Source organism: Erpetoichthys calabaricus, chromosome 4 (assembly GCF_900747795.2).
Source record: "Erpetoichthys calabaricus chromosome 4, fErpCal1.3, whole genome shotgun sequence".
NCBI lineage: Eukaryota > Metazoa > Chordata > Cladistia > Polypteriformes > Polypteridae > Erpetoichthys > Erpetoichthys calabaricus.
The window spans coordinates 124,336,578-124,359,666 of NC_041397.2; the positions used below are offsets into that span (position 1 = coordinate 124,336,578).

The window sequence follows — 23,089 nt, forward strand, 5'->3', positions numbered from 1 at the left end:
TTAAAGATATCGAACGTCTCCGATATCACATATGTTACAGCCATTACGACAGACAGGCCACCAGCAATAAATACGTACAATGCAAGAAAAATTGTATACAGTAAAATGTGTGTACAGTGACACTAAACTATGTACATGTAATAAGTACTGTACGTAAATAATGAATTAATTAGTTACTCCACGACGACTTGTCCGATAACGATGAGTTTAATTTTACTGCACTACAAAGGATAGCGTTACAGCTCTTCTAAAGGAGCCTCTTCAGGCGACTGTTTAGCACCGTCGTTGTACTTCTTCCATCACTCTTCAATCCAAATCCCTAAAGCAGATTCCATCCAGACTACTGCCTTATCACGTCCACTTGCAACTCGTTTTGCACCCTGGTTAAAGGACACTGCGGCCGTAGATCTTATATGCTTTTCCTCCTTTTTAAATAAAAAGAATCGTGGACTCATTGATGCTGTAATGGTGTCCTGTAGCGGTGTAGCCGTTTCCTTCCTTCAACATATCCAAAACTTTTACCTTTTCTGCAATCATTTGCATCTTCTGTTGGTGCTTGGACACGGCTCCTGCAGCAGTAGCAGTAACGTGCGTTAATGCTGAATGAGTGAGATTAGACTTCCTGGTTTATGCAGCACTCCGTCGCTGACCCAATCAGCAGCACACAGGAACTTAACCGAAGGCTCTGATTGGGTAGGTTCTCAGCCATCCGCCAATAGCGTCCCTTGTTTGAATTCAAATGCGTCCCTTGTTTGAATTCAAATGGGCAATTCAACTGAGGAAGCACACGTACTGTAGACCGTAGACATCCGCGAAGCAGTGAAAAATCCGTGATATATATTCACATATGCTTACATTTAAAATCCGCGATGGAGTGAAGCCGCGAAAGACGAAGCGCGATATAGCGAGGGATCACTGTACCGGTGTTTTCAGTATTCAAAGCGCTATCCACACAGGGAGAAACCAGGAAGCGAAACCCAAAATCTTCCACAGTCTCCTTACTGCAAAGCAGCAACACTACCACTGTGCTACAAGGCAGTTAAAGAATGCAGCAGGCTTGATTTTGTTTTCACTTCTGTTTACAGCGATCAGATAGTAGCGTGCATTATTGCAATGTTGCTTTTCTTGGTGGCTTATTACATTATGGATGTTTCACATGTTAAATTTTTTTCCCTGTGCTTAAAAGACATTAAAAAAGTGTTTCTCAACTGTGACTCCAGAACAACTCAGTATGCAAGCTATATTAAGCGTCAACAATGAAGACTCGCTACACCTTAATGAACAAGTGCTGAAACTTATCCCTACCGACGAAGTAACTTTCACCAGCGTGGCCTCCATCTTCACAGACAATCCCGCTTTCAGTCACGGACAATTGTATGTTGCTCTCTCCAGAGGTCCATCTTTTCATTCACTCACAGTGGTATCCACAAACCCACCCCATTTGGACAACTGTGTCGTTCAGGAAGTGTTCACCCATCAATACATAATTATGTGGCATATGCTATGCTGCGGGTTGGCTAGTGTATATGTATATGTATATATGATTCAGGAGGAACAGTGTGGTTTTCGTCCTGGTCGCGGAACAGTGGACCAGCTCTATACCCTTAGCAGGGTCCTGGAGGGTGCATGGGAGTTTGCCCAACCAGTCTACATGTGTTTTGTGGACTTGGAAAAGGCATTCGACCGTGTCCCTCGGGGAATCCTGTGGGGGTACTCCGAGAGTATGGGGTACCGGCCCCCCTGATAAGGGCTGTTCGGTCCCTGTACGATCGGTGCCAGACCCTGGTCCGCATTGCCGGCAGTAAGTCGAACCCGTTTCCAGTGAGAGTTGGACTCCGCCAGGGCTGCCCTTTGTCACCGATTCTGTTCATAACTTTTATGGACAGAATTTCTAGGCGCAGCCAGGGCGTTGAGGGGGTCTGGTTTGGTGGGCTCAGGATTGGGTCACCGCTTTTTGCAGATGATGTTGTCCTGTTTGCTTCATCAGGCCGTGATCTTCAGCTCTCTCTGGATCGGTTCACAGCCGAGTGTGAAGCGGCTGGGATGAGAATCAGCACCTCCAAATCCGAGACCATGGTCCTCAGCCGGAAAAGGGTGGAGTGCCCTCTCAGGGTTGGTAGCGAAATCCTGCCCCAAGTGGAGGAGTTCAAGTATCTCGGGGTCTTGTTCACGAGTGAGGGAAGAATGGAGCGCGAGATCGACAGGCGGATCAGTGCGGCATCCGCAGTAATGCAGGCTCTGCATCGGTCTGTCGTGGTGAAAAAGGAGCTGAGCCGCAAGGCGAAGCTCTCAATTTACCAGTCGATCTATGTTCCTACCCTCACCTATGGTCATGAACTATGGGTAGTGACCGAAAGAACGAAATCGCGAATACAAGCGGCTGAGGAGTCAGAGGAGGTGGCTCAGGCATCTAATCAGGATGCCTCCTGGACGCCTCCCTGGTGAGGTGTTCCGGGCACGTCTAACCGGGAGGAGGCCCCGGGGAAGACCCAGGACACGTTGGAGGGACTGTCTCTCTCGACTGGCCTGGGAATGCCTTGGGATTCTCCCGGAAGAGCTAGAAGAAGTGGCCAGGGAGAGGGAAGTCTGGGCATCTCTGCTCAAGCTGCTGCCCCCGCGACCCGACCTCTGATAAGCGGGAGACAATGGATGGATGGATATATATATATATATATATATATATATATATATATATATATACACACACACACACACACACACACAAACACATACATACATACATACACTAGGGGGCTTCGCTCGCCAACACCTGTGTTTGGTTTACCGGATATACAATTTATTTTTTGTATAGCCCAAAATCACACAAGAAATGCCACAATGGGCTTTAACAGGCCCTGCCTCTTGACAGCCCCCCAGCCTTGACCCTCTAAGAAGACCAGAAAAAACTCCTAGAGAAAGGCAGTTCAAGGAGAGACTCCTTTCCAGGTAGGTTGGGCGTGCAGTGGGTGTGTTATAATATGTTTTATTATTAAGTTTAGTGTCACTGTTCTCTGTGCCCACTGTTATGGACTCATTCATACAGGCAGACCAAGTATGGTACACAGGGGCACAGCATCGTCATTTAGAATTGCCAAGCCAAGCACAGGACTAGAGAGCCAAAGACAACTGGAGAATTGAATAGTCAGCCTAAAGACAGACTAGTATATTTCTGTCTTCTGTCCGCACACTGTCTTGTTGGGAGAATGAGAACTGTATGTAGGCATTGTGCTATTCCTGTATTTTTGAAGGTGGGGTTTGAGTCCTTTCCTGACCTTGTTTGGATCTAGAGAAGGGGCTAATACCTTTTTTATTTGTAATTATTTAAATTCAGGTTAATTAAAACATCGCAATTCAAAAGAACACATTTCCAGAGAGCTAATGCTTCTTAAGGAAACAGGGTGTCAAAAAGAAGGGGTCAATACAATACAGTACAATACATAGAACAAAACAAATCCTCAATACAGTATAAAAATAAAAATGTACGGAGTAGAATTTCACATTAGATGATACCACATAATATGATTTGGATTTGTTTTAAGTCCTGGAGACCTCATTCATCAAACTGCCTCCCCCATTTTGCCATTCAACATCTGAAATAGCACTAATCCGATGAAAGGACCCCTCATTCCCACGTCCCCATTCATCGGGGATGACCTTAGGCAGGCAATCTACAATTTAAAGAGATTGTTATTTTCTTGTGAATTGTTACATATGCATTATTTTCACTTTTACTTTAAAAACTTGTTTCTTTATTTCCTGCCCCGCGCGTGGTTACATCTCTTTGTTCCCAGATGTATAATACTGCTCATGTTGTGAAGGGTGTTGCGGCTGAACGTACGCTAAGGATATGCCTTTAGATCATTTCCTGTCTTTTTGCTGCTTGCTAGCTGCCTCTTCTGCCTGTCGCATGTTGCTGTTTTAAGAGCTCAGAGCACATGATGCTTGCCTGCCAAAAGCAATCCAACAACTGCTAGCTTAGAGGTCTGTTGACTTGTTTTAAATGATGGCTCACTGCCTGGTCTCGCGCGACATTGTAAAAGCAATACATGTCTTTTATTTCTGGCCCCGGGTGTGGTTGAATTCTTTCTTGCAGGATGTATAATGCTGCTCACGTTCGGTTGGGGTAGCTGCTGTCGCGCTGCCCTTCGATCTTTTTAAAGCCTGTACAGCCGCTGTCCTTTTTTGCTACGGCCCTGGGACAATCTCTTGGCACCGCGAGATGCACCGTGGCAAGTCTCCTTGGTCTCGCGGGTCTTTAAAATGTCTTTCGAGATTATCACGTATCATAGCCTTGCATTTGCTTTCCATTCCAGGATTTTCTTTTATATATAGAGAGATAGTGACGGATGGACGGGGCCCATGCCAAGCTGGGATGCCCCTTCAACACTCGGGATTGCCATGGGCTACATAATATTTTCCCTGGAACGCTTGGGGGCAGCCCCCCTGGGCTGCATCGGGGCCACAGGCATGGGACTTCAGAGATCAGCCTTGTTGGGCTCCGTGGCCACTGCCAGGGGGAGCTGCATGGCTTAATGAGCCTGTGTGGGCTGGAAGTGCAGACTCAATTAGGTTAATTATCACCTGAAGCACTTCTGGGTTCGCTATGAAAGGAGCCAGCAGCCACCACTCCGACAGCCAGAGTCGGGAGGAGGAAAACAACGCTTTACGGGAGGAGTGGTGGTGAAGAGAAGTGTGTTGTGTTTTGCTTTGTGCTTGTGGGACTGTGCTGTGCCTGTGGGACATGAGGAAGACATGCCCCATAGGTGAAGACAATAAAAGTTTGTTTTTATACGTGCCTCCAGTGTCAGTCTGTGTCGGGTTGGCGCTGCTGAAGCGCTTTTCCACAATATGAAAAAGTTTGGGAACCCCTCTTAATTCTTTGGATTTTTGTTTATCATTGGCTGAGCTTTCAAAGTAGCAACTTCCTTTTAATATATGGCATGCCTTATGGAAATATTAGTATTTCAGCAGTGACTAGAGGTGGGCGGTATGACCAAAATTCTATATCACGGTATTTTTCTAAATTCTGCCGGTTTCACGGTATTAGACGGTATTTTTTTCCCCATGCATGAGTGGATGTTAACCACATTTTCCACTGCAATTACTGCAGTAGACTGGCTAAGAATAACCTATTAGACTGTTATGAGAATTGTACATCGTACAAAAAGACATTTTAATGTGCATACAAGTATTAATCCAGGTTTGCATGGCCCCATAAAGTGATAGTTTTCAAGGGGGTGGCACTAAAGAGAAGGAATCACATTGCATGACAGATGCAGTCAAAATATAGAACCTTTAATTGAACAAATTTTGCAAAAGCTTAAACTATGATTTTGACAACATATTTTCAACCATCCAAAGAGGCATTTAGACTTAGTAAAATATCCAGAGGTGTTTGTCAAAAGTTGGATTGCACTGAACACATCTTAGAAAAAGGAATAAATAGTAAATATTTTTTGCAAACCAACTACACTTTCTGTTAATGTTAACAATCTGTCCACTGACACGTTAAAGTGACTTTTTAAACAATTTTACCATCATTAAACTGCATAATATTTAAACTAATAAAATAAAATACATAATAGTATTACTGATAGTTGTACCATTACTTCAAGGCTTCAAGCCCAGGTGCATTACACAGTATTCACCAAATTAAAATAAAATAAAACAAGTGCAATCTTGGTGATGACAATGTCATGACATCTTACCAACTGTACCATCATTTAGGCAAACTGCATTAATATGGACCTTGCTTCAAGCTAAGCTATATACATAAATAATAAAAACTGCAACTTGCATTTATAATTCTGTTTGTGGTATAGCCCTATGGAAGCGCATTAGGGCCACTGTGAAGAAAAAAAAATATGGACACGGAAGAAAAAAACAAACTATATGTCGAGAATAAATTCAACATGTTGACTATGTCAAGATTAAAGTCGACATTTCCATTTTATTCTCAGTTTATTTTATAATTAAAGTAGAATGTGGTAAACTAAACTTCATCCTAAAATCAATGTTTAATTTACTAGATTTTCTCAAACCCCGTCACAAGTTAATGTAGCACATCAAATACTTTGTGTTAATCACCACACGATAAACATCTTTGTGAAATTAAAACTAGTTATTAACTTAGCTGACGGAGTGTTCAGAACTTTAAAAATATCCTCGTTATACATGTTTAATTATGCCATCCATTTAGAGTTGCGCCCATCTCTGAACGAGTCGATAGCACATCGCAGAATGAATACAAGCAAAACATACACTAGCAAGTACAAAAACAAGTACAACTTGGCTTGCAGTATTATCCAGTAGTACAGAAACAGTATTTACACATCTGACCTTTTAAAACTAAAGTATCTCCAGGCGACGGATGTGACTCCTTTTTTTTGGCAAAAGTTCTTCTGTTCATCACATGTTCAACTTTACTTTTAGTTCACTTTCAGAATGCTCTCTGTCCATTTTCACGGTGCAGAATACCTATGCTACCGCCCACTATTTGGTGGTGTAGCAGTGAAAAAGAGCCCTAGTGCAACAAATCTGTGTTTAGCGGTGTAGCAGTGAAAAAGGTCCCCACTTAAACAGTTTCCCGCTGCGCCACGTTCTGAACGTCGTTTAGGCAATTTAAATCGGTGTTGCGGTATAAGAAAAATCCATTATCATAAAAAAAATAAAAAACGGTTTTCGGTATGAACCAGTATACCGCCCAGCACTAGCAGTGACATTAAGTTTATTGGATTAACAGAAAATATGTAATATGCATCACAACAAAATTAGACAGGTGCATAAATTTGGTCACCCCAACAGAGATATTACATCAATACTTAGTTGAGCCTCCTTTTGCAAATATAACAGCCTCTAGATGCCTCCTATAGCCTTTGACGAGTGTCTGGATTCTGGATGGAGGTATTTTTGACCATTCCTCCATACAAAATCTCTCCAGTTCAGTTAAATTTGATGGATGTCGAGCATGGACAGCCTGCTTCAAATCATCCCATAGATTTTCGATGATATTCAAGTCAGGGGAATGTGACGGCCATTCCAGAACATTGTACTTCTCCCTCTGCATGAAGGCCTTTGTAGATTTCATAACTGTGTTTTGGGTCATTGTCTTGTTGGAATATCCAACCCCTGCTTAACTTCAAATTTGTGACTGATGCTTGAACATTATCCTGAAGAATTTGTTGATATTGGGTTGAATTCATCCGACCCTCGACTTTAACAAGGGCCCCAGTCCCTGAACTAGCCACACAGTCCCACAGCATGATGGAACCTCCACCAAATTTGACAGTAGGTAGCAGGTGTTTTTCTTGGAATGTGGTGTTGTTCTTCCACCATGCAAAGTGCTTTTAGTTATGACCAAGTAACTCAATTTTTGTCTCATCAGTCCAAAGCACTTTGTTCCAAAATGAATCTGGCTTGTCTAAATGAGCATTTGCATACAACAAGCGACTCTGTGGCGTGAGTGCAGAAAGGGCTTCTTTCTCATCACCCTGCCATACAGATGTTCTTTGTGCAAATTGTACTAAATTGTAGAACGATGTACAGATACACCATCTGCAGCAAGATGTTCTTGCAGGTCTGTGGAGGTGATCTGTGGGTTGTCTGTAACCACCCTCACAATCCTGCGCATATGCCGCTCCTGTATATTTCTTGGCCAGCCAGACCGGGATTTAACAGCAACTGTGCCTGTGGCCTTTCATTTCCTGATTACATTCCTTACAGTTGAAACTGACAGTTTAAACCTCTGAGATAGCTTTTTGTAGCCTTCCCCTAAACTATGATACTGAACAATCTTTATCATCAGATCTTTTGAGAGTTGCTTTGAGGATCCCATGCTTTCACTCTTCAGAGGAGAGTTAAGGAGAAGCACAACTTGCAAATGACCACCTTAAATACCTTTTCTCATGATTGGACACACCTGTCTATGAAGTTCAAGGCTTAACCCCCACCCCACTCACACACTGACCTAAGACCACCACCCCCACCACTTAATTTTGCTATATACTGCCTTTGATTCTTGTATGTCTAAGCATTACCCTCTGATGACGGCTCCCGGCGGGGGCTGAATGTTCGGGAATAAAAACTACTTTATGATAAGTGATTCATCTTCTCCCTTTGTGGATCTCCAGTTACTATATATATATATATATATATATATATATATATATATATATACAGTGTATATGTATTTGCAAGTAAGTTTTAAGGCTTTTCTTTATAATGGCACCCAGTATCCAAAACCTCCATTACATAGCATAAGAGCAGGCTAGTCATTTTTTTACAATTTATAAAATATGCTTCAATTTAGAAAATTTCTCATGTGGCAAATATATACAATGATTGCGAGGAAATAACTGACTTGAAAAATGTTGAACTGATTTTTTTAACATGAATGTTCTGAATAAGATGACCAAAAAAAAAAAGTGTTCCCTTCAGAAATTTTATCTATCACAATTTTATAGGGAGCCACAACCTTGTCACTGCTTTAATAGGAGAGAAAAGAAAGGAAAATGTATTGTGCTATCATAATTTTACATGTTTTCTTTTTTAAATTTGGTCTGCTGTTATTTGATTGCAAAGATTCTGAGGCTGAAGAAGGTGCTAAGTTTGCAGTGACTGACTGGTACTTGTTTGACTCATTATGCCGATGCCTAATTTCAAGCTGTAATCACATAGCCGGATTACCATTGCATGCTCACATTTTACCCATAATGCACAGTATTTCCTGTAGTTAGACAGGTCCATTGTCATATTACATTCATACAATACCAGTTTACTGCAAGCATGGACTGGCATGCCATTATTGTTTAAATGTACTTGCACCACTTTCAACAAACAGATGGCATCTAGAAACTCAAGTTAAATGAATGCATTTAAACAAAACCTCTACAAGTTTGAAACAAATGGATTAAGGTTAACATCCACTGCAATTTCACATTCTATAAGAACTGTTTTAATATACCAGTTCACCTAGGGATCTTCTGGTGGATGGAGGCTCAAAAATGAACTGACACTTTCTAAGGAAGACTGTTACATTAAAGCTTCATGAAAACAAACCACAAATAAAATGTTAGTTAAATCATTAAAATTCCTGAATATAAATCAAGAGAAATTACACACAGATTATATAATGCATTAGAGAGACTGCATCCTAAGTACTATGAGCAGTTCTGGCCACAGTGCTACAAGAAAGATATAGCAGCACTGTGCAGAAGACAGCAACTAAGTGCATCCCAGGACTTAAGAACATGGCAGATGAGGAGAAAACACACCAAACAAGGGGATGGTGAAAAGTACAAGTGCTTTTATTAAAAGCAGATGAGGAGAAAACACACCAAACAAGGGGGTGGTGAAAAGTACAAGTGATTTTATTAAAAGATGAAAATAAGGGAAACTGCATTTATAACTGAACCCAGAATACATTTCTTTTCATGAAGAGTTGTGGGAGTCTCGAACAAACTACCAATATATGTAGTTGAAGCATACACTTTGACAACCTTTAAGAAGAATCTGGATGAGATTTTGGGACAGTTTAGCTGTTAGTTTAATACCACCACCCAATGGTCTAAGTATCTCGTATTCAAATACCTGTCAGTGTCCTGCTCTGGTCCGATGTTAAAACATTTCTTATATATTAGGGCTTTTACATCCAATTTCATCACAAACACTTTGTGTTAAACATAGTTCTATATCGTTTCCTAATAGATTTCTGTCACACTTCACTGCTGGTTATCATTATCTTGTCAATAAAAATATTATCCGCTGATGTTATCATATTCACATACTTGCTCAAACCAGTTTAATCTTACTTAGACTCATGGGAGGACCAAAACATTGTCCAGAAGGACTCAGAACAACTGAATGCAAGGCAGGAAACTGGCCTGGACAGGGCACCAGCCCTCCGGCCCTGCATTCATGAAAATACCCACAGAGACAATTTGGATTTATCAAATAACCTATTCTTCAATGAAAATGTAAGGAAATTAGGAAACCCCCACTCACTCAAGGAAAATGTGCAAACTCCAAACAGATGCCTGAGCACATACATCATTCCTAGTAGTTTAAATCCATGAGGAGCCATTCTATCAGCTTCACTCTGTTTATTACTATTACTAGCCAATGCCCACCGTAGCATAAGGTGGTGTAAGAATAGGAATGGAGAACAATAAGAAAGGAATTCAGAAATCAAGAAGAAATAAATACTTCTTGAAAGACGCAGTGTGCATGTAGAATTTCTGGCCAAGCAGGATTTCATGTGAAAGTGATAAATAAATCAGGCTTTGAATTTATGTACTATGGCCATGGCATCCTGATAGTTTTGTTACATGTATCTTGGACTTCCTGGAAATGTGGACCGTAATATGATCATTTTGCCTACACATACGTTATTTTCAGCGTTTGCTTGCAGTGTGTGTGATAGTCGTTTGTATTGTTCCAGATCTTGTTGATGTAATCTGAGATAGTTGAGACGCGCGCCCTTTGCTTTAACATACGCATCTACGACGTACTGTTGGAATAGTTTGCCACTGGAGTGCAAAATACTAAATGTATTCCTCATTGCTAATCTGTACGCATAAAAAATTGGCATTGAGTAAGCCTTATTCGCTTGGCGGTTCTTTAATCGGGAACATGTTGTAAATCTTTGTGCCAGCCAATGTCTACATAAGGGAATAAAAGTGGGTAAACCATAGGATCGCAATTCATATTGAGCGTGGAAATCTGTTTACAGGAGTTACCTATGGGATAGATGCAAATGTCCCTTTCGGCAAGCATTTCGCCATTTTCTCCGGCGAAAATTGCTGCAACATCAGTGTGACATGTCGGGGCATTGTATTGTAAATCCTGCCTAGGGTTTTCCTTGTACCATTCGTACAGATGCTCTTGGATTGGACTGGGCGATTTCATGCATGTGTTTGTATGACTTAGCGAAGGGGTTGATGATTCTGAGCATGGAATCTAGCTGGAGAAGTAAATTTTCGCTGCATGCAGAGTTTGCTTTATTTTGCAAGCGTACTTCAGTAGATGGCGCTGTGTCAAAATCATACAACTGTCCATATCCTGGAGAGGTAGAAGTGTTAGCATATAGTGGAGAGATTTGGTGATAAATTTGCCCATGTATTTTAAAATAGTATGGTCCGTGGCCAGGAGGCTGAGTTATCTGTGCACCCATGGAAGCAAACGGTAGAGAAGAGTTGTATTCTCGAACGTGTTCACGATAATTTTTAGCTTCTGATGTTTGCTGTGTAAGAAGCTGTTGTAAAGACACAGGTGGCTCCCGCAAAGTTGGTAAAGCTACTTTACCGTTGTGGCAGCACCTCGAGTACTTGTTGGATGTATTACGCTCAGCAGGCCAGTATAGTGCATGACATGGAAGAGGACGAATAGGAATCGAGAAATGCCGTGTCGGCTGCGTGTGGGCGGGACCAGTTTTGAAGTGGAAGCAGGATGAACCAGAAGAGAAATATATATAAGAGATTATTATTTATTCAGCAAAAGACAATCTATGGCAATTTTGAAAGAAAAAAAAAAAAGGGAATATCACTCAATCATACATGTATAAAATTGGTAAATGAGACTTTTTAGTAGAAAGAAGGGATATCATATGATCTTAATTTGTTATGAGTCTTTAATCAGATGTAAGGTTACAACCGCAGCGTAGGACTGGGAAAGGACTCTGGGAAGGTTAGAATACTGATTAACAGTGAGAAATGACACCTTCCACTCCACATTGCATTAAATCCTCTCAAGACAATACACCACATCAGTCCATTATGGAGGAATGCAGGCAAATATACGACATGCACAGCAACTGCACATTCTCTAAGACACCTTCTGTTTTACTGTAGCAGTTTGCTGGGAAGAAGCACATAGTAACATGCAGAAAAATTTTGGTGAGCAGTAGCCAAAAATCTGGCCCATCACTGGTAGGGATGGGAATCGAAAACCGGTTCCCACTGTTTCAATTCCATGGAATTGTTTGCCATTTTTGCAAACGATTCCCCTATCGATTCCAGTCGCCTCGAATGACGTCACCACGTTGCGTAGCGTCATTTACCCAGCAGGAAACATGGAGCCTAAGCGGCACAAACACTCAAAAGTTTGGTTATACTTTACGAGAAAGGATGACAACAGGGCAACTTGCAATACTTGCAAAGTAGATATTTCATCAAAGGGAGGAAACACTACGAATATGCAAAAGCATTTGCTTACGCGATAACCTTAAATGAATGTCGTGTTTTTGATCCGCTCCGGACTAGTGAATCTCAACCCAGCAGCAGCGGTAACGTTTACACGTCCTCTCCCGTTAATACGGCAGGTAACTAATCAACTAACATTGCATATTATGTTAGCGCGATTTGCCTTATTGCAAAACCTGCTATTACTGTGCATTGCATTTAGATGACCATGACGAGAGAGACAGACAGAGTCTGGCTGGCTTAGAAGCTGGCAGTTCTCGCTGCAGTCTACCGGTAGCTTCTCCTTTCTTTCACAGAGGCAGGGAAAAGTAAAAATTCCTTCCTGAAAAAGCAGATATGCTTATATTTCTGCAAAAGAATTGTTAATTCTCCATAGTTGATGGTTACAGAATTACACAGTGCACAGTTCCATTGGACTTGAGTTGATTGTATTTGTTGCTGGCTGATGTAGTTTTATTTTTGAGTGCTCAGCTCATATATACTTTTAAAAAGGAGAGTGTAAATGTTACTGGACATTCTTGTGTAATTGCCACAGAATTATTTATGTTATACTTTGTTGTTGCTACAGAAGAATATTTATTTTATTATTATTTTACATTTACAAATTTTTTTCTGGGGACCCCGTGGCACCCCATCGAGGAGCCGTAGGCTGTGAATTTCTTAAGATCTCACTGTTGGGTTTGTAAGGTCATGCTACTCCTAAATTTCTGTCTTGTTCAAAGATAAGATATAAAACAAAGTTCTAAGCTAATCGACCTGTGTGTTCTCCTTTTTTAAAAATAAGAATCGATAGGAGAATCGATAAAGAATCGAATTGTTAAACAGAATCGAAAATGGAATCGGAATCGTGAAAATCTTATCAATTCCCATCCCTAATCGATGGACAAACGCATTTATTCTCAAGAGGCCAGTTTAACGTTGTAAGGCAGATAAACAGGCACTAATGTACAAGAAATTTTTTTTTTTATTTATTTTTTTTAATAAATACCTACACCTGTCTGTAGTAATGAAAAAAATAAACGCATACCTGTCCAACCACAAAGAAAACGATAAAACTTCGGAATCATACCTACTATATTAATAATGAAACAAAACATCCTTTGAAAGTGAATTCAATTCATGTTTACTAAAATACTAGATACAATCCGAATGACACTTATTTAGCCTAAAATTCCTGCTGTAAAGAGCTTCTCTTTACAACGCAGTTAGTAAAACAGAAAAGAAGGAGAAAAAAGGCTATAACGCATTCATCTTCATTTTAACATTGATCTCGCACATGTTTTGAATTTTGGCAACATTGTGAAAAAGTAAAATTGAGTCCACTGTACTAGAATTTAGTCTGTTGTGTGTTGATTCCATAGTATGACATGCTGTGCTGAAACAGATTCACTACTAGTACTTGCTGTGAGAATTTAAGAATTACCTTTGCAGATTTGTACTGGTGAGGGAAAAACTGTTTGCTGCTGTTCACAAAAAGCAAGAAGACTGTCCTTGACATGATCCAAGAGGAAAATGCTTCAGAGCAAAAGACTGCACAGCTATTCATTTGCTCACTGTTAAAAATACATTTTTTATCATATTAATGTTAGTCATAATAATTTGCACCTGCCTTACCAGAACATTTTATTATTGACCGTGCTTGAGCCACAAGTATCAGTTAACCAGCGCATCACTAACTTGAAGGCCCTTTGACTGGGAGGAGAAACCAGAGAAAATATAATTGGCATAGAGTGCGCGTGTGCACATCATCAACCCATGGATCAGGAGAACTGAGGTGGCAGAGCTACTCATATCCCAGATATGTGCAGGTTAGGCTGAGTGGCGAGTAAAATTAGTTCAGTCATAGTATGTGCCACACTCTTGCTGATTGTGTGTGTAGTGTATTTTTAAGGAGACAGATGACTTCAAGGGAGGAATTTGCAACTTTTGTTGCCAACTACAAGGCACGTTTATTTGTAATGTGAGAATAAAAACTCAATCTCTCTTTAACTCAAATGGTATTGAATTAAATGAGAATTGCATTATCTGACTTGTCAAATCACTGACGTCATGTCTGTTTTCCATGCTCGGGAATGTTTACCAATCACACTGTTCCTGAATCCTATTGAACCATGCTCGGGCACACTTCTTCCAAGCGGGCCAGGGCACGGTATGGTTGGCCCAGCACAGATCAATTACACTGGTCAAATGAACTAGACTGAGAGGTTACATGCGGACAAATATGCTCAGGCACGGAAAACATTGCTAGTGTAAGTACACTCTTTATCACTTCTATTGCTTAATTAATACACATCAAATCAGGATGATGTAATCTGCTGTAGATCCCTAGGCAGTAACATGGACGAATTACTATCCTGATGTCTGGATTACATATTTTACTTTTAATTATAATGCACTGTACAAGTTTTTTATTAACATTCCTTAATCACGTAAATTTCTAATCCCTTCTCTGCCTTTTCAGCTACATCTGATCATATTAGATGGAAACCACCCAGCGCCGAAAGAGAATCCTAAATAATTAGCTGTTTTAGCAAATTCTCCACAGTACATTAGCAGATGTGTCAGTTCTTCCAACTTATATAAAAGCCATTGAACATTCTTCATTATACAAAGGCAGGAAAGTTCTGAAGCCTTTCCACCTTACATATATACTGACTCCGGATCTTCATCCATTACAATCTTGGGCCTGCTGCTCCTCCAATAAGGCAGGAACAGAGCTCCTTAGGTAGCAGTTAATGGAGTGTTTCTAGGTAAGTACAGGAATATTTATTATATCCCACTTTATATCTCATACATTCTCAAATGTTGTATACGTAAGGTAGCAATCCGATCCTTCACCCTTATCAAAGCTTATCACAAAAGCAGATGTGCAAACCATCCAATCTGCAATGACAGCACCATATCTTCAATTTACAATAATTAATACCATTAACAATTTTAAAAGAAAATAACTAAAAAAGGAAACAAAAAAAGATGAGCCTCTGAAAAGCCTGCTAAATAGCGCAGCACCTGGAGAGCAGGTAGCATTTGATTTGTAAAACAAAAAAAAATTTCTACTGCTTTCTAAAAGGAAACTCTGTTCCTCAAACCTAACTCTAATTTGCTTACTGAAAAAACTAATTTGCTGCAGTTGCACAAATAGCAAAATTAATGCATTGTTTTTATTGGGCACTATCTTAGCTTTTTCAGGAGGTGGCAAATAGTAGATCTTTATTAAAGACATAAGACTTAAATATAATTTAATATTTAATTTAATATACTAAAGTAGTCAGTTATTAGACTGCTTTAAAAAGCGAAAAAATTAAATTCGCATATCCTTGAACACTACAGATCTATTTCAAACTTGAGTTTTATTACTAAAATACCTGGAAAAACAAGCAGCAGCCATTCAGCTAGTCTCTCTTTACACATGACAATTTATCTGAGAAATTCCATGTGGCTTTCACACCAGTCACAGTACAGAAGCAATAGCCCATTTCTTAAATGACAAAACAATACTGCAAATAAATGTGCAGACACTACACTTTGTCATCATATTCAGAAGGTAAATACAGTGTCCCACAAGACTCATTGCTCAGGACCTTACTGTTTTCAATTTAAATGCTTCCACTGGAATCATTCATTAAAAAATGTAAGGTTAATACTTTTCTTTGGCACCAAATGATACTTCTCTGATACTGCTCTTAATTGTGCCAGGTGAATGAATAGCGCATGGATGACTTTTCTCCCCCACCCCAGAGTACAGGAAAAACAGAATAATTTATTGGGGAAGTAATGCAAACCACAACTCAATTTTGTCACTTTTTAAATCAGCTAGTCTAAAAATTTGATTTACTGAAGCAGAACAGAATTTGGGCCTTCGCTTTGATTCCAGTATGTGTTTTAAAACACACATTACAAAAGTATCTAAACCACTGAGAAATTAAGGGTGCTACTAAATATACAAAAATGCTAAGAAATTAAGCTGTGCATTTATTTCTAGTGGACTGATTAAAATTAGTTATTCTTCACTGGTTGTCCAAACCATTGTATATGCAGCTTTCAGTTAATTTAAAATGCTGCAGCAAAGTCACTACAGGAACTAAAAAATACATGAGCACACAACTCCTGCTCTTAAACTATTACACTGGCTTCTAGTTAAGCTTAGGACTTATTTCAAAACACCTTGTTTTACAAAAAAGCTATACGTGCAAAGGCCTTACTTACCTATCTAAACTGATCACTACTTAGAAACCAAAGCATGCATTAAGATCTCTAAATGTTTGCCTACTAAGGATTCCAAGAATTAATGAAATTATAGTGGGAGTTGAGTTTTTAACTACAGAGCCCTAAAGATGTGAAACAATTTGCCTGCTTATATAAGAGATGCTCATTCCGTCAATTTAAGTTGAAAACTCACTACTTTAGTCAGGTATGCCCTTACACCTCCATTAGTCGTACAAAAACAAGAAGCACAGTATTTATGAATTTTTACTAACCCTTCTCTATAGTGTTTATCTGCTGGTTGTTCTGCAGTGAGAACTGGAACAAATTCTTTACTTTCAAGCTGTTTTCCTATCTATGGAAAACACATCCGAGATACTGAGAGCCTTGGAATGAAGGAATGAACAGATATTGTTGTAATGTTAGTCTACCCAGCAGAAACTCGCGCTATAAAACGCACAGGTGGTGAAGAGACATTATTACGTTATTATTTTGGTAAGTTATAGGTCTGCCATAACCAAAGAAACAACGAGATATATACCGGAGGTCAGAATTTGAAGGGCTGGTTATATCAGGTTCATTCAAATGATGCTCAAGGTAAGATACCACTTTAAGAATCTTGCAGACATAATCAGCAGCGAAAGAATTCAAAAAAAGAGTGATTGCTTATGGAATTTACATTAACAAATGTGTTCAGTTTTATACAGATACTCAATGAATCCTTTACATAGTAACAGATAAGTGTTAAACCGTCAATGTGCAGGTCTGTAGAACAAAAATGGAAGGTGAAGCTTTAAAATAAAAACTCCATTGTCTAATAAAGAGACTGATAAGGATGTGTCAAGATAATGAATGTGTTCACATGCATACACAAATTAGAATAAGGTGCAAAACCCAGTTAAGGCAGAAAACTATCTTCTTAAAAACCTCCATTTACTTGTACAAGTTTGCTTCTGGAGTTACCCTTTGGCAAAATGCTGCAAATGACATTTAACTGTGTAAAATAAAAAAACGTTATAATCAGCTGCTGTGAAGATGAAAACAAGCACAAAATGATTATCTTTGAAATGGTTGTTTTACTGTTTGAATGTTTATTCATTATGCAATTAGCAGTTTGTAAAGTTACAAATGCATTTTGCCTATGAACTTCTTATAACACTTTTAAGCCTACACTCAATGAAACATGCAATATGAAAATAAAATTCTTAATTCAAAGAATATGTATGAGTATGGCTGACTCCACTGAAAATGTAAGCATTATAACTAACAATGATTTAAGACTTGTCATATTTTCCATAAATATCCAACATCCTTCTCCAAATTAAACCTCTTTCATAAGTAAGCTAGTTTGCTATACATGACATTAAAAAGCTATTTATTCAAGAATTTCAATATTTTACTCAGATTTTTTAATTGCCCCACCAATGCTACAACGTAAACTTTCCTACAAAGATATTTTGTGTATCTACACACATCAAGCCTATTGTTTAATTACTGCTAAAAGACAAAATTCAACTGTATGTATACATACCACAGACAACCTGAAAAAAGTATTAGTTGACTGAACCATTTCAATTGAATTGTGATAAAGATCATGAGAAAAAAAAATTAAACTTCAGATAACCTAATATGGAAAGCGCTTCCAATGATACATACTGGTTTACATCAATAAAAAAATAAACAAGTAATAAAATGAACACAATACTAACCTTCCAGTAGTCAGACTGTAAACTGTGGTACCTCTGGTATGCAGATAATGCTACAAAAAAAAAAAAAAGAAAAAGTCAGTCAAGGAAAAATGAGAAGTCTCCACCTACAGTAATAAACTATTTAATTACTGAACAGAAAAGGAGCTGAAAACTATTCTTGTTGTACAAGGTGTAGAGCAAGAACCATACCCATTACTTAATAAAAAATAAATGAAATTCTTCTTTTAAAAACATTCTTGAAATGTAATGATTGAACAAACATCTTAGTACTAAGTAATTTGAAAAAGTACTGCCACAAATTGATAAACGTGACTACTAAAAACAATTACACAAAATTAACAACTGAGATAGAAAAGACAGAAAACTAAATTTGGTGACTGCCAAAAAGTAAATCATTAAGGGTTATAAATTACAATTATTAAAAAAAAAAAAAAAAACATTTGGAAGACGACGAGATGTGATTTTCTCAGAGAGACACTTACACATCCTGCGAGACAAGTCTTTGTGCCAAGAGATTTAATCACGCCCAGGGCCAGAAATAAAAGACAAAGTAGAACATCGTAAAGAATTCTAAAACATTAGCACAGTACACATGCAGAGCAGGTTAGAGATAATGGAAGTATGAAAATACGAAAGTGTCAAAAAAAGGATAGTAAAGATCACATTAGCGCAAACAAACAAAATTATTACTTCTTGAAATAACAGAACAGCAAAAAGATCGAATATATTGTTCGGATTTAAACTTTGAGTTGAAGACTTGTAGATCATCTAATTCGTGGTGCCATCAGGTAAAAAAAAGTAGTGTTTCTTCCCAAAACACCGCAAGACAAGAGCTTATTCAGAGATTAGGAAAAGTCCTGCCCACAACCACACACACGGTTCAGTCATTTGTGTGAATGCTATTGTCAGACACATTTCTTTTAGAGAGATAGAAACGATATTCACTCACGGGCAGTGATACGTTGCGTTGTCACGATGTAATTCCAAACACGGAATCAAAATTCAATGCGGTATTGAAGAAAAGGTAAAAGCGAAAACAGATCAAAAATATGGACATAGGTGATATGACAGAAGTATATAGATATTGTTTGGCTTTAAACTTTAAGTCGGAGACTTGTAGATCATCTCATCTGTGCTGCCGTCAGGGAAAAATAGTGTTTCTTCCCAATGAAGAGGCCTATCCACGAGAATTAAAAGTTGTGTTGTTTGGTGAAAGTGAAATCCACATTCGCGTGCGACAGAGATGCAAATTTGTTTGCGGGAAGGTTGGCAAGCAAAGCGAGCAGGGGACAAAGCCCCCTATTAATTACTTAAGATGATAAATTTTGATAATCCTTTAGTTTTATTTAGCCTTAATGAATGTCTTGATGGTGAAATGCTGCTTAACAACTCCAAGAACCATGTTTGAATCTTTAACTGGTTATGGAGCTGATACTCTGTGCCCCTGCTTAATTTCAGTTTGTCTGGCTTCCTCCCACAACCAAAATACCACTAGAATAGGTTTACCGACTAAGTGAAACTAGCATGATAGAAGCAAGTGTGGGTATGTGCAAGTTTCTGTAAAGCACAAGACTGGAGTTCATTCAAAGACATTAAAATGAAATAAGCAAGTTTTAAACAGTTCAGTTTACAAAAAAATTATGCAACCTTCATGGATTTGTGAAATGTTCTACCCATGCACAAAAAATGAGAACAACATCATTATTAAACAATTAATACCTTTATTAATAACAATCCATTTTTGATTAATTGTTTTGTGGCTGAAACTGCTTAATCCAATTATAACAATATAGGGAGCGGAATCTTATACATGCAGCATTGAGAGAAAGGATAGAACCAATACTAGAACACCAGCCCAAAATTCACTCATACTCCTACTAAAATATGCTGCAGGAGGAGGCTGGGCTAATATTAAATTGCCAATTAACCTATCACATTTAATCTTTACCCTGAAGAAGGCACATTAAAGACATGAGTCAACAGATGGCCATTTTTTAAGATTTAATAACAAGAAAAGGCAGCATACAAAATACAACTGATCAACAGAAAATATATTGAAATTATCATCTAAAAAGTTCGAGAAACACTACATAATCTTTGCAGAATCAGGTGCAGAATGAACCAAACCAGTCATCAGAAATAAGAGGAAAAGACAACCTAGGACCTGAATTTTGCTTTTGACAAAATATAAATTTATTCACTGCCATTTTCTATTTTATTATGGAAAAATACTGATTAAAATTAATATAATCCAATTAATTACCAAATGTTGCATCAGTGTAACAGGACATTGAAAATACAAAAAACAAAACTTTCTTGTGCAACATTTTTTTTTTTTTTTTACAAAATAATAATAAAGCACCTTTTGAAATGCCATTTGCCAGTTCATGTTTACTGTGGTGAGATTAATATTGCCATTTTCACATTCAAGAAACATCAGGGGCCTCACGTATAACGTGCGTAGAACTCACACTATAACATGGCATAAGCACAAAAGCGGAAGTGTTCGTACGCACAAAAAAATCCAGATGCATAAATTTGTGCGAACGCCAACTTCCATGTCCTTCCGCTACATAAATCCCAGTCAGCGTGAAAAGTAACGCACGTGCACGCGCCTGCTGTCCCGCCCCCAACTCCTCCCAGAATTACACCTCTTTGAATATGCAAATCAATATAAATAGCCCTTAAGCTCAGCGTTCTGTGAAAAGGCAATGGCAAAAGCACGGGTTGGGGAGGGGGGGGGGAATAAAAGAATTTCAGAGAATACTAAGTGGAGGCAAGGAAAAACTTACTATTTGTTGGTTTAAACAGTGGTATAAACAACAAAACGAAGTTGATCGAGTGACACAGAGTGTTAGAGAAACTCAAAAGCTCAAGTTCACAAAGTCGCACAGTGCCCGAAATAAAAAAGAAGTTGTCAGATATCAAAGTTGCCCCGAAAAGGCGAGTCGTAGCCCACCGTCTGTGTGTCAAAGAGAGAAAAAAAAAAAAAGGCACACAGTAGGAAAAAGCACAAAGTGTCAACTTGTGGTATAGCGGGTCCACAGCTCTCAGCAAAGGCCAGTTTTTAAATAAATAATCGCGCTCGCGGCTTAGCGAGGGGGCATGGCGGTTGTGTGGCTGCTGCATTTCTCAGGGTGATTTGTGGTGTGGGCATTTCTCGCCTAAGTGCACAGGTGAGACACTGCCCACATCCGTGATTGTTCCAGGGACTGCTAATTTGCCGCAGCTGCTATGCCCTCACAATATATAGAAGAGCGAGTCAGCTAAGGGGGGGAGAAAGAAAGACAGAGGTTGCTGGAGAAAGCAGAAAGTAAAAGAGAGAGAGAGCCCCGGTGCGGGAGAGCAAGTGAGCAAGAGCAGGCTCGAGTGGGAGAAAGCAGGCAGCTGGGAGGACAGCCCATGAGGGGAGAAATTTGGCCAACACTCAGTGGGGCTGATGGAAGCGGTCACTCCAGCTGAGCGATTAAGTAGCTGGAGTGACCAGTAGATGCGTCGACTTGACCGTCGAAAGTAGCGGGAGTCGAGGAGGCTTTGGGCTGGTTTAGCCCCAGCATGAGCGCCTTAGCTGCTGGGGAAATAACCAAAGTCTCGGTCCAGTTTGGAGCCTAATGTAGCCAAGAATTGGAGGGCTACCGGACCAGAGTGAAGGGCAGCTGTTCCTGCAGGTAGGCGACTCTCCTGTAGAGCAGCCCAGATGGGAGTAGCAGAGGAGCCGCCATGGTAAAAGAAGACACCGGGCTTTTGGTGTAACTGTCTTAAAGGATTGCTTCCTGTGATATTTTAACCTCGTTGTTTTTAGAAGATTTTTCTATTTGTTTTTAACCTCCACTTTTCACTTGCTTTAATGGATCATTTATTTATTTGAAGACTTTGAATCACTGCACTTATTTGAACATTGTTTTTGGATTTTAAATAAAAGCACTTGACACTTATACTCCATCCCCTTGCTCCATTGTTGTTGCCTCACTGCTTAGCGCATCCGTAACATTACCTATGGTGACGGGTTCAAGGGCTCCCAAACAGCAGATGGGAGCATGGAGTCGAACCCGCATCGTCACACAACTTTAATCTTGAAATTTCCACTTTAATCACATAGTTTATTTTGTCATTAAAGTAGAACATCATAAACTTCATCTTAAAATTGTTCAATATACTAGTTTCTCAAATCCCATTCGTAACTAAAGTAGCACGTTAAATGCTTTGTTTTGTATTTGATCTTCTATGGCTTTATGTGTGTGAATTACTACGTGCTTCCGGGCATTCTCTTCCTCAGACAGGGCACAGAATCCATTACATTCGTAATATTACAGATCTCTGAATAATTAAAATACTGTGATGTATATGTGATATCATTTTCATGATGATAGGAGTTAAAGCATGTTATTAAACATGGGAACACGGTGGTGCAATGATTGTTCACATCTCATGCAAGATGCTTGCTGCGTCATGCGCAACATTCCATGAAATACTTTATTGTAGCAGTACCGTCTCTTTCAAACGTACTAACCCCCAATTCCTGTCCTTACTTTTCTTTCTCCAAATACCCAGTCGCCACACCATCAGCTCTGTAATAGACGTTAAGCCATCTGTAAGCTTAGAATGCCGATTCTTCAAAACTTTGAAGGAACACTGAAATACAGTGATCCCTCGCTATATCGCGCTTCGCCTTTCGCGGCTTCACTCCATCGCGGATTTTATATGTAAGCATATTTAAATATATATCGCGGATTTTTCGCTGCTTCGCGGGTTTCTGCGGACAATGGGTCTTTTAATTTCTGGTACATGCTTCCTTAGTTGGTTTGCCCAGTTGATTTCATACAAGGGACGCTATTAGCAGATGGCTGAGAAGCTAACCAGCTTACTTTCTCTCTCTCTCTCTCTCTCTCTCTTGCGCTGACGTAGGGGGGTGTGAGCAGGGGGGCTGTGTGCAGCTGCTTCCTGAAGGACATGCTGCACTGTGCTTCGCATACTTAAAAG

At 39.4% G+C, this 23,089-nt stretch overlaps 1 protein-coding gene across 4 annotated transcripts in view; it reads right to left on the reverse strand.

The window, feature by feature from the left end:
- kdm6a (lysine (K)-specific demethylase 6A) overlaps positions 1-23,089 on the reverse strand; it is a 573,573-nt gene that overhangs the window by 417,423 nt on the left and 133,061 nt on the right. For all 4 annotated transcript variants that reach the window (XM_028799755.2, XM_028799753.2, XM_028799757.2 and 1 more), the window contains exon 4: positions 18,110-18,159. In XM_028799755.2, coding sequence (XP_028655588.1) covers positions 18,110-18,159 — 50 coding nt within the window. The remainder of the gene's footprint in view (positions 1-18,109; positions 18,160-23,089) is intronic.